This window comes from Lipotes vexillifer, unplaced genomic scaffold, assembly GCF_000442215.2.
Source record: "Lipotes vexillifer unplaced genomic scaffold, Lipotes_vexillifer_v1.1 scaffold582, whole genome shotgun sequence".
Classification (NCBI taxonomy): Eukaryota; Metazoa; Chordata; class Mammalia; order Artiodactyla; family Lipotidae; genus Lipotes; species Lipotes vexillifer.
Genome location: NW_006799183.1, coordinates 952,141 through 965,885, shown reverse-complemented (window position 1 = coordinate 965,885; position 13,745 = coordinate 952,141). Strand labels below are relative to the sequence as shown.

General features: G+C 33.7%; 1 protein-coding gene across 3 annotated transcripts in view; it reads left to right on the top strand.

Annotated features, from left to right (window-relative positions):
- Positions 1 to 13,745, top strand: part of FSTL5 (follistatin like 5) — a 651,623-nt gene that overhangs the window by 322,034 nt on the left and 315,844 nt on the right. For all 3 annotated transcript variants that reach the window (XM_007471501.1, XM_007471503.1, XM_007471502.1), the window contains exon 4: positions 6,957 to 7,153. In XM_007471501.1, coding sequence (XP_007471563.1) covers positions 6,957 to 7,153 — 197 coding nt within the window. The remainder of the gene's footprint in view (positions 1 to 6,956; positions 7,154 to 13,745) is intronic.

Here is a 13,745-nt window from a genome sequence, read left to right as displayed (position 1 = left end):
TTTAAAAATTCAAGAATCTCCTTTATATATCTTTACTCCTTGAAATATTATAAATCCAGATAATATAAATCAAAATTAAAAACCTCTATAAAACACAGACTACCACAATGAGAACTGTAAGAACTGTGTAGTATAATTTTTAAGGCAATATGCACTCATACTTTAACAGCAATTGCAAACATGTGAAAAGATGAAAGGCCTTCATATTGTGTACAAAATATTTGTAGAAAGGTTGGCAGAAAACAAACAATAATTAATTAGGAAAAACTTATTTCATAAACTTTTTGTATGCCTTTTCATATTAAGCATACTATATTTTCCTGGTTTTAACTATAAAGATAATGACTTAAAAGACTGTTAATTCACTAAACATTAAAATCACACACTTGAGCAATTGTGATAATTATATTACAAGTTGTATTTATTTCAGGTAAGATAAATATACATTTTTCACTAAGGTTCCCAAGCATTCTAGATAGCCATCATCATTGTATTGTGCTCTGTTTTATTTTGTTGTGTTTTCTGCCAGCTTTCTCTGCATCTTTACTTTATAATATGTGATTCTGTTTGTGAGGGTGATGAGAGAGGGTGGGGATAGTAAGAGCTAAGCTGCCTACTTGCTCCAAAGTGTGTCACCTTTGAAGAATATAATTGAAAACAGAGCATGGGATGCCTAATCTCGTCCCTCAAAAGCAGTTTAATTAATGTTCTTTCAGGGTAAAGAGAGCAAAGTGACCTGGTTACTAGAACACCTTTATTAAATTATAATACCACATTTGCCAAGCTAGAAAATCAAATCCCTTTTTAATACTGCTTGTATAGATAGATGTAGGCAGTTGTCAATGACCATGTGGCATATAATTGAAAAAAGTTACATCATAAGGAACAAAGTGTTTGGAGAATTAATATTTAACTCACAATACTTTCCTTTTATTTCCAGTAAGACTAATTCCCAAAATTAATCAGTAAGCATGTACATTGAATTAATTGTGTTTTTAATCATTTTCACTTAACTAGTCAACAACGTTTAAGGAGATGTTAAATTAAACCAAATCACATTGTGTGTGTGCAGAGAGTGGGGGAAAGGTTATGGAACCAATGTCTCTTGTAAAATACAATCCCTCATTCATTTAAAAAATTCCCTGTAAGACAACGCGATGCCACTACACACCTATTGTAATGGTGAGTCCAAAACACTGACAACAAAGTGCTGGTGAGGGTTTGGAGCAACAGGAACTCTCATCCATTGCCGATGAGAATGCAAACTGGTACAGCCATTTTGGAAGACAGTTTGGTGATTTTGTACACAACTAAACATAATCTTACATACAATCCAGTAATTATGCTCCTTCAGATAAGGATTTGAAAATTTAGGTCCACATAGATACCTAAACATGGATGTTTACAGCAGCTTTACTCAGAATTGCCAAAACTTGGAAGCAATAAAGATGTCCTTCAGTAGGTAAGTGGATAAATAAACTGTGGTCCATGCAGACAGTGGAATGTTATTCAGTGATAAAAAGAAATGAGCTAACAAGCCATGACACAAAGGAATCTTAAATGCATTGACTTCTCAGAAGCCAATCTGAGAAGTCTACATATTGTATACAATTCCAAATCTATGACAGTCTGGAAAAGGCAAAACTATGGAGACAGTAAAAAGGTCAGTGTTTGTCAGGGGTTAAGGAGGATGGAGAGATGAATAGGCAGAGAGCACAGAGGATCTTTAGGGCAGTGAAACTACTCTGTAGATACAGGTGCACACACGTCATTATACATTTGTTAAAACCCATGGAGTATATAACACTAAGAACCCTATGTACTAATGAACTCTAATATAGGGGTTTTTGTGACAATGACATCACTGTAAGTTCATCAATTTTTGTGGGGAAGTTGATAGTGGGGGAGTCTGTGCATATGGGGGGGCAAAGGGTACATGGAAAATCTGTATTTTCTGCTCAATTTTTCTATGAAAATAAAACTGCTCTGAAAAGTAAAGTCTATTGTTTAAAAAAAAAATTCCCTCTCCATGAGGAAATCATGGCTCTTTAAGTGTAGAAAGTTATGAAGTGGTATGTGTAGCTGTGCTTGTATTAGTAAATTTCCAGAATTAGAATAGTATCTGAAACATAACAGTTTTACATTAATCTTATGTGTAACCATAAACATGTTTTAATAAGAAGTTTTAAGTAAAGTTTATGTAATATAAAACAATTTACACCATTAGATTTTCCATATTTTAGTAGATACTCCAGTTAAAGTTTATTTTAATTTTGTTCAGACTACTTTTAACCAAGATAATTTGAATTCTTCAAACACACAGTTTAACAATGAATTTAAAAATGAATTTAAATATAATAGTTTTCCATGTTGAATTTATTCATAGGTGCATATTAAATCAACATACTAAAGTTTTCATACATTCCTTATGTTATAAATGCAAAGTATTTTTCTAAAACATATTTTAGAAAATATTTACATTTTAAAAACTGTTTACATATGAACAAGGTGTAAAAGTTTTCTTTTAGCAATTGTTTAATAGTTTGAGGAAAAAACAATTCCAGTATGCATTCTAATACATGAAAAGAATTGATGCTAAAATAAAAACATTTAATTTGCATCCTTTTAATTTCTAATATTTCAGCTTATATTAGGATCAAATTAATCAAATTTGAAATATAAATGCTAAAAAGAGACAAGTAATATTCTTATTTACTTAGATTTGATTATTTTTATGTTGAAAGGAATTGGTACATCTTAATGATGGATGGAAGGGAAGAATAAAAGTGTAATTTCAAAGAGATAAGAACAAATTACAGGCTTTGAAAAAGTAGGGTTAAGCATAATTGATAGAATCTGTAATTTTGAGCACTTATCGTGTACTCAAAACTGATGGTGGTACTATCAGCTATATAAAATGTAATTATCCTCAGTTCAGTAGAGTCTTGGAGAAGCCTTGCCAATACACAGGTGCGACCATTTGAAAGTCAGAGAGTCAGAATGAGAAACACAAATCTCACAGGATATCACTTACATGTGGAATATAAAAAAGGGTACACATGAACCTATTTACAAAACAGAAACAGATGTAGAAAACAAACTTATGGTCACCAAGGGGGAAAGCGGGGGGAGGGCGGAGGGATAAATTGGGAGATTGGGATTGACATATACACACTGCTATATATAAAATAGGTAACCAACAATAACTGCTGTACAGCATGAGGAACTCTACTCAATACACTGTAATGACCTATATGGGAACAGAGTCTAAAAAAGAGCGGATATGTATATATGTATGACTGATTCACTTTGCTGTACAGCAGAAACTAACACAACATTGTAAATCAAGTATACTCTGATAAAAATTAATTAGAAAAATCAAAACAAGTGAGAACTTGTGCACATAATAAGAATACAGAAATATCATGCATGTTTTGGCCATGTGGCATTATCAAGCATGTTTTTTGTTTCACAAAATAGTTTAGTTGGAATAAAATTATGAGCCTATTACATAAATGAGAAAAAAAGAAAAAAGAAAGTCAGAGATTCTGCCTTCTTCCAGGCCCCACAAGACCTGGTGGATTTTAACTGTCGTAGAATCACTCTGAGTACAGAGTCAGCACAGCCCTGGAATCTGCATTCATGGGCAGGAGGATGGTATAGGTACTATCAGGTGGTGACCTCATTCATCTTGTCCTCAGTGTCTAGAACAGGCACAGCAGAGGTGATCTCTTTCTGGTCTCCAAGAGCACCAAGTGAGTCCAGAAGTTTCCTTTCGCTGCCTAATGCCAGCAGGTGTCAGGTTTCTTTTCCTAACACCATCGGTTGATTAAGTATTGAGAAAAGAATCCTACCAAAGCAAACAAACAAATCAACAAACTAAAATTTCTTAACTTCCTTCTTGAAATTATTCCTGGATGAGGCCATGATTTCTTAATATACATTGATGTTTATTTCTAAATATCTATTCTTTTTCATTAATTCTATTTTTTTATATTGATCCTTATTAAAAGGGTAGTAAACATTTAATATTTCCAAATCGTCATTTTGTTTTTACTCATTTTATCCCATTGTAATAGGACTTTTCCATTTATTCACTAAAATTTCCCTTTATTGTCATCAATTACCTCCAGCCTAAGGAATCTAATGAGCATGTTTCATTTCTTATCTTATTTGTACTCTGACACATTTAACATTTCATCACACCCTCTTTCTTGAAAAGTTCTTTTCCCGTTAGCTTCCTCTTCAGTACTTATAGTTTTCTTGCTATTTCTCAGATACTCCTTTTCTTTTTCTCTCTCTCCCTTTGCAAGTTCTTTTTTCTCTACCTGCAATTTAAGCAATGATATTGCCTGGAGTTTATTATTATATTTGTTTTTCACTTTCCAAATAATCCTTGGACAAATTTACTGAATCCATGTATAAGTTGATTTTAAACTCAGTTCTGAAGATGAGAAAAGTAGAGAATAAAGGCTAAAAGAGATATTGCCTGGCTGTAAAAATCACTGTGCTCCTTTCTAGCTCTGTAATTTTGAACAAGTTATTTAATCTCTGTGTCTTAGTTCTTCATCTGTAAAATAGTGGTAATTATAAGGTCTTTCTTGTTGGATTGTCGTGAGAGTTAAGTGATATAATACATAAAAAGTTCCTGGCACATAGAAAGCCTGCATTACTGGTAATCTATATGTTAATAATAGATGTATCTATTTATTACTAAAAAAAATCTGTAACAGCGATTATTTAAAATCTTTAAATTCTACAAAGTTTTACATAATTTTAGGACTGTTTATTGCACATTTCCATAGAATGTGAATGCCTTAACTGCAATGCTTTTATTTTTGTTTTCTTTGGATTGCCAGCAACTACCTCAATACCTGGACTTGCCAGGGAATTTACAATTTGGGAAAAAGTATCTATAGAGAGAGCATGATGATGATTGTGTTACTTTATTTGATCAAAATTAGAGTGTAACAACCTAAAATTGTATCTCCTCACACCAAATTTCAAATATTAGTTAAAAGGTGTTCAGCACTTGAATTCTATTTCCCATGTTCTCACCTGCTCATCATGGATAGACACAGGTCACTTCCCCCAAACTCCATCCTCCTTCCCATCAGTCAAATGAAAGGACAGGCAGGTCCAAGGTCAAGAAATCCCAGGGAGGGCTGTTGGAATGGTTTTCTCCCTCTTCCTGCTGCACACACACACGCACACGTATTTGAAGGCTCCTCTTATGCATCTTTCACAGACACCAAAATTGTTGCCTATCCCTCTGGACTTGATTACTTTTCTCTTTTGTCAGTGATTTCTGTTCTATTATGAAAACATATTATTATTCTTTACTGAGAACAGAATAGTGCAAAATTCACTTAATTTGTGGTACAAAGTTTACATCTTGTAAAAAAAGAAGTTCTTGACAGGATTGCTAAACACTAAAATTGCTGGAAAACAGAAGCCATTTCACTGTCTTTGAAAAACAAGATAGTCTCTCATCTCTCTGGAAGAGACTGTTTTCCATCTTGTCGGGAAAAGGAATGAGACCCCAACCCCATGCTTCTCAGACATATATTTTAAAATCTTTAGAAATACTGTAGATTCTGTCACAGCTTAATTGTCAAAATGAACCACAACTATAAAGTTAGGTTTTTTCCTAAAAAATATATTGCGAAAATTCTCAGCTAATATAATGCCTACTTTTTCATTTATAAATTACATTACACATTGTATTTTCTGTATACATTTTATATCACATTTACTATCAATAGTAAGCACATTTCATTTCAATGTGTTATAAAGGCATCAGCATGGAGACTGTTGTAAGAAAAATCCTTTCTAAAATAATGATGTCAAGATATTAGAGCAATTGCAGTTATTTTGAAGATATTAAGCCAAGCAACTATTTCCATTAACTGTGAAGTTCCCAGTATTCTGCTGGTTATTTTATGGGAGATACTGAAAATCTGTAATGTGTTGTTACTTCAGTAAGCTCATACTTTAGCTGTGGAAATGAAATTGACAGGTTAAGACTTCAAGATACAAAATGGAAACATATTTCATATTATACACCAAGACTCTAAACGGAGAAACAGATGAATATCAGAAAAATAAGTAAATAAATTAACTTTTAGAAGAAAACAAATATGAGCTTAGCATCATTAAAAGTAGAATCAAGAGGGCTTCCCTGGTGGTGCAGTGGTTGAGAGTCTGCCTGCCGATGCAGGGGACACGGGTTTGTGCCCCGGTCCGGGAAGATCCCACATGCCGCGGAGCGGCTGGGCCCGTGAGCCATGGCCGCTGAGCCTGTGCGTCCGAAGCCTGTGCTTTGCAACGGGAGAGGCCACAACAGTGAGAGGCCCACGTACCGCAAAAAAAACCAAAACAAAACAAAAAAAATAGAATCAAGAAAAAATGTAAATACACACAAACTTCTTCAAAACAAATCCAAATGTAAAAAATATATATATTTCCAATTAAAAACTTACTATACTCTTTTGGAGCCAGACATATATATCAGTTTAAGCACAAAATCCAGCACAATCTAACCCTTTGTTTGGGTAAGCCATTTCATCTCCCTGAACCTCATGTTCAAAACCTGTGAAATTATCACTATAGACATGTATAGTGAGGAGTTAAACTAAGGTAGTGTATTTAAACATTGGAGCCAATTGAAGCTATCATGTTTTCCTATGTACATTCATAGAATCAATGACTTTGTCATCGAGAAAGCACACAGTATTTGTGTTGTTATTGGATTTGATACTAATGAAAATTTTCTATCCTCTCATGTAAATAGCCCATTCTTTTTTCCTTGTACAAGTAGTAAAGTATGCAAGTAGAAACATAAATATTATGTACAAAGTATGTTATCTACTTGATATCAGCTTAAAACATTAATAAAATAAATGATTCCTTTCTAATAATATTGTTTTGAAAATAACTTAGTTCTTTTGTTACAGGAGATAACTGCGAGGCCACTGAATACAGCAAGATGAAAAGCATGCTTTTAGATTTACAAAATCAAAAATATGTTACACAAGACAATGAAAACCCTAACGGTGATGACGTATTTCAGAAGAAGTTGCTGGTGGATCAAATGTTTAAATATTTTGATGCCGACAGTAATGGACTTGTTGATATCAATGAACTAACTCAGGTAGGATTAATGACTAAATTAACAAGCTAATTTAAGTATAGCATATGCAATATATTTACATTTGTGTGAATTTATGCTATATAAATAAAAAATATTTTTATTCATATAATTTGACTATAGACATAAAATATGTTTAAGAGAAAAATTTGACTACTCTATCAGCAGTATTAATTTTAAGCATCATTTATATGACGTTGTACAATTTAAAAGAGATACATACTTTTGACTGGTTTCTGTACCTTAAATACCTAAAGGAATTGCCAGTTCTCTCTTATAGAATTTATAAAATATCTCCAGATATATTCTGGAGCTTTTGTAATGTTTAATTTTCTGTCAGTCAATGGAAGCTTGTTTATCTGGTATTCAAGGGCATTACTGAACATCAGTTGAGTACATCTATAACATATTGTAAATACGTGATTTAAGAAGGTATTCAATTATTGACCTACTCCAGTACTTTTTTAATTATCAAATATCAGGTATATTAAATCTGATTTTAATATTATGTCAAAATTATTAAATTTCATTTCTTTGAAAATTGCCACCAAAATGATACATATAGACAAATTGTTATTAAAGAGAAGACAATATTTTAATAAACAAAAGGTCTTTATGTGAGCCATTTTGGAAAATTAGAAGTATTTTAATGTGTGTGTTACTGAGACAGACTGCTGAAGGAAATTGAAATACCCAGATTTAAGAACCTAAATTAGTTGTGAATAGTGATGGAAATGTAAAATGATGGACATAAAATTTCTCCACAAATATATATAGGTTTTTAGGGAGCAAAGAAGAGAAGAAGCCACTCCAGGGCGACTAGGAAATTGGTGATAGCCCTGAGGAGTGTTGCCGAGTCCATTGTAATTCCTATAGTGGATCTTAAGGTGGATTTTGCTGCTGTGCTTAACAGGAAATACAGTTTTCAAAAAAAAAATTCAATTGTCTATTTCCACAACATTATGCCATTCACATTTCATATTTAATTTTATGGCTTACTTAAAAAATCCAACAATGTGGAATATCGGTCTTATTATGCAAGTATTTTAAGTTTTAGGATAGTGTAACTTAGAGACTTCATATCAAAGTGACCTTGTGAGCAAATTGACTTGTCATTCTAGGTAATTAAAAAGCACACCATTTTCATTATCTTCTTTAATTCAGCTTACATTTAATGAGTAGTTACTAAGTCCCAGGCCCTGGGATTCAAGGAATGAAACTCTGGAATTTTAAGGTAAAGTTAGAAAACTTTTAATTGAGATATTCATGTTGTCATACATGTCATAATTTATTTTTCAAGAATGAAACTCTTTAGAATTTTACATTTCTAGTAAAGAAATGATGTAATTCAGTTAAAATGAATTTATAATTAAGGCATGTCACTTGGATCTATGCATGTCTGACATATTCAAATATATTGTGTTTTTGGTTTTTTTTCTTACTTTTTTATTTTATAATAGTTTTTAGCTTTTGTTAACATGTCTACACTACTTTAACTACTGGTTGGGTATGACACATGATCTGACCAAATCTAGGACCCACTTCTGAGTCCAAAGAGAAAATTGCTCATCACTGGAAAATGGCATTGACATCACTCACCTATAATTGTTTCAAGTTTCTGCTACATCCAAGTTTATATTAGTTTCCTAGGGTGGCCATAACAAAGTACCACAAACTGGGTGGCTCAGACAACCTCTCTGTCAGTTCTGGAGGCTCAGCGTCTGAGATGGAGGTGTTGGCAGGGCTATGCTCTATCTGAAGCCTCTTGCGGGGGAGAGTCTTTTCTTTCCTCTTTCAGCTTCCGGTAGCACCAGGCTTTCCTTGGCTTGTAGGTGCATCACTCCAGTCCCTTACTCTGCAGTCAAATAGCTTCTCTCTGTGTATTTGTTTTCACATCATTTTGTCCCTTCTTCAAAGATACCAGTCATATTGGACTGAGGGTCCACCCTACTGTAGCAGGACCACATCTTACAGTATCTAATTACATCTTCAATGACCCTATTTCCAAAAAAGCTTACATTCTGAAGTCCTCAGGGTTAAGACTTGAACATATCTTTGGGGAGGACAGAGCGCAACCCATAATAAAGTCATCTGCTACAGCATTTAGTTTTATTTTTCCTGTTACCTTTGATTTGGATTTGCTTTTATATCTGAAAAGTGCCCTTCCAGTTCATCTGAAAGTTATCATGTGAGAGCAGAAAGGATCTTCAGAATCCTGTTTATATGTTGACCATCCACAAGGTACAGGCAAGGAAGGATCTGGGGAGGTAATATTTACTAACCCCTGAAGACATGCCCCAGTCCTTTCTTCAGCTTTATAGAGTGGAAATGTTAGCATCTCATCTGTCAGCAATCAGCTATGAAAAAACCAGAAGGTTGTAACTGACACCGTGGAAAAGAAAAAAATACATTTCTAGCTCTTACGAGCATAAATATTGTTTTTGACTTGTGTCTTTTTAGGTTACAGGTGCTTTTAAAGAACATGTATTCCAAGTATTATAATATTAAAGTCAATAATATGTATGACTTTAAAAATCAGCTGGGAAACATATAATATCATCATTTAATATCAAGTTTCAAAATAATTTAAATTAAAAGAGTAAAAGGGGAAAGGATCTTAATGGTGTCTGCTAATAATTTACAAGCTATTATTAGCAGAAATGTAATCTGTAATTCCAAGATACTGCCAATGACAAGTAAAAATTAACGAACATAATTTGGCTTTGAGGTTTTATAAATTCAGCATAAAAGCTGGCTGCCCGTGTTCTGTTCATACTCCACATAATGAATATATATTCTAAAGCTTCTCTTGCAGACTTTCAAGTAAATTAGAAACTAGAGGTAGTTGAGAGAAGAAAGAGATAATAAAAAGCAATAGTTAAAGGGGGTAAGATCTATAGTATCACAGTTTAAGAACTTTGATTATAGAACCTGGACTCATATCTACTACTTAATTCCTGTGCAACCTTTAGCAAATGACCCAAACTCTCTGTGTCCCAACTTCCCTTTCTACATATCGGCAATGGTAATAACACCTAGTATGTAAGCTGGATGTGATATTGATATTATTTTGAAAATGTAGACTTCTTAGAAATATAGCTAGCACATAGAAAACATGATGTAATTGTTAGCTCTAATTAAAATTTCCAATCTAAGTTTCCTGTGCATACCGTGGAGGATAATGGAAATATAAAGAGGGCACACATGCTTGAGTTAGTGGATGAGCAACTGATCAATATTTCCATCCAGTTCATCCTTTGCATTTTTTAATGTTTACAATCGGCTGATAGGTGAGAACAAATCGGCCATTATAACCCAGAAATCTATGTACACATTATTAAATATGCAAACATTTTAATACCAATTTTCACAATGAAAAAATGTTTCTTACAAAAGAAGAAAAATAGTTTGGTTATTCCAAGAAATTAGGAAAAATAAATGGTAGTATGTTTTATTTATTTATTCATTATTTATTTTGCTCATATCATTTGAAGTACTCATCTGCTTATCTCACGTAGCTAGTATGAATGTTGTTAAATCCTGAGTTCTAGGCTAAAGACAAGTACATGGCATCATTCTGCAACCACTGTGATGTTGGGCATTTTCCTCCAGAGTATATAGTGCCCCTGTCTTTACAGATTTGATGTTAAATTGAACTAAGCTTAAAATAAATATCATATATATTTTGTTTTTAAGATGCTGATATATATTATACTAAAATATCCTTACCCACCAAACTGTAAAATACCTAGTTTTGTGCAGTTTTTTCTTGCCCATAAAACCAAGTTATAAGAAATAATTGAAAGCAATATCTTGATTAAGACACACATAGATGTGTTATGAAAGAAACAATATGCTTTAATTGACTATATTTTACAATTTAAATATTTTTAAAATGTATAGGTCCTCAGTTAGTATAGTACAGTAACTGAGTAATGATAATAGTAGTAGTAATTGTAATAATACTATTATGTTTTTATAATCCATATGTCTGTCATTCTCTTTGCATTTCTCTTTGAGTTACACACACACGCACACACACACACACACACACACACAATCCATTTGCAAAAAGCAATATGTACTTGGTTGAATGACTGAAGATGTATAGGGTGGTAGAGGATGGGATTATATCACATATTACACAAATCACACATTGAAATCCAGTTTAGATGAAGCACTTTGTACACTTTTCCTTTCCTTACACTCTGTCCAGATCATGCCTTGCATTTTCTGTACCACAGCCGCAGGACCCAAGTCTATCTCTCAGTTTCAACTCCTTAATTTTCCCTGGGGCTCCAAATTCCTTATCACTCAAAACAATATAGTTCTGTTTTATTTATATTCTCCCCCTAAATGTGTATAACCAAATACATCACTTTCAATAGTTGCCAACATCTATGTGCCTTTCTTAAAAACTAATGGCAAGTTATAGAATATAATAACACCAACATCAAAAACCGATATCTGCAAGAGGGAGGAGATATGGGGATATATGTATACGTATAGCTGATTCACTTTATTATACAGCAGAAACTAACACACCATTGTAAAGCAATTGTACTCCAATAAGGATGATAAAAAAATAAAATAAAGCAATATCTGGCACAGGCTTTCCTTTGGCAAATAAGTCTTCAATCCCTGAGACTAGTAGAAATTCTTATCTTGTGTCTTATTTTTTATACCCTCAGAGCCAAGCAAAATCCCACCTCTCTCTCTTTCCTCAAGTGTGTATGATGTCCATTTTCACCCTTGGTGAGGATTTTTGCCTTCCTGAGGGACATGGGGTTGGATGACAGGGGAGAGTGTGGGAGCATTTTTACAGGAACAGAACAGTTCATCACTCTCTCCTCTCCCATATACGTGTCTTAATTACTATTTGACAGAGGTAATATTTCAATCACATTTAAAGTATTTGTTGAGCATTTTTGTTTTAAGATGTCTATTCTCTCTTTATTGACAACGGGTAAATGGACATTCAATTTACTTTGGTCTAGGCAGCCCTGTATCTTTTCTTAAATCTGTGCTATACTGCCTGGGTCCTATTCAGAACGAGGTGGTAGAACTGAGTGGTCTCAGCCAGTAACCAGTTCTATGCACTAAAGGCAAAATCAAATGTTCTGGCTCTTCCCAAAGACCAGGGTGACAGTGTGAAACCTTGTTTGTTTGGTGTTCTCTCTTAGTTCCATTCCCCAAATCTAAATAAGTGTCTGAGGTTCATCTCTATTATCTGTATCTCTCTCCTGCTTCTCTTAAATTGCCTTCTCCAACAGCAAGAGTTCAGGGCTCTCTTTGGGTCTATGGTGAAATCTGAGCTTTACTAATGCTTGTTTCAGTGAAAATTGTCCTTGTAGCAATATGCTCCAAATTTGCTTAATATTCAAATGTATGTCTCATAGGATAATAGCTCACTGAAAAAGCCTTAACAAATGTAAAGTATAGTCTTTACTTGAAACATAATAACAAACAGGGTTTCTCCCCTAAGTATGTGACTAGTATGGTCAGGCACTCAGCTACACAGTAACACATTTATGGTTTTAAGAACATATGTTATTCCAAAACAGACCTGTAATGCTTGAAATAAGGATTTCAGGATGAAGTGACCTAAGGTATGATCACATTCCTTTTGGCAGGCTGGCACGTAGGAAAAGGTCATTGGAAGAGAGAAGATTAATGATCATTTGCTATGAAAAGAAGCATAGAACTCTTCCTGGTGGTTTATTCATATGCATTTTGAAGTTTCTGGGGATATTGATAAAGAGTTAAGGTAGACAGAAATATTGTGAATTGAGGGGTAAATCATTGGTGAATTATGGGGAGAGAATAGGAAAGAATTATGTAACTGAATGACCTGACATTCAAAGGAGTAGCTTCTATTTATCATCCATCCGTCTGTCTATCTATCTATCTATCTATCTATCTATCTGATGAAAGAAAACTCATTTGGGAGGAGGAAGAAATCCAGAAGTGCCAATAGGGAAGCATTTAATTTTTGACCATCTTCCTTCCATTGAAGTAGAATAGACGTGAGAAAAAAATTAGTCTCCAATTGTTAAAATTATTGGACAACTGGTTTTCTTAAGGGGTAGCCAGATTTTCTTAAAGTCAGTATGGTGAAGAACATGTTTTCATAAAAATAGAAGCCAAAAGAGAATTTTCTGATCAGAGAGCAGGATTTACAGAGGATACTATGATGGGTTTGAGTTGGAAAGGAAATGAGATTAGGTCAGATTGGGAAGTGTGCAGAGCAGTATGGGAAGACTTGGATTTTATAGGGTCACAGATGTAAACCAGGGTTAGAAGCACAAGGGAATTTGTATAAATTGTCCCTTAGAGAAAGGACAACTGCTTCTTGCATCATGGTTCCATCTATTTGCTCCCTCAGAGTAAAATGAGGGTATACTTACACAGACTTCACTCAGCAGAATGGCACCCTTGAGTTTATTAGCAATGTTAAAAGATAAACTGAAGCATATTAAAATGTAGAGTTTATCTGAGCTAAAATCCGTTCAAATCTGGCAGCACCATACCAAAAGTTGTTAGAAGCATTCTGCGGAGGGGAGCTAGGGAAAACTTTTATAGAGAGAAGGTGAAA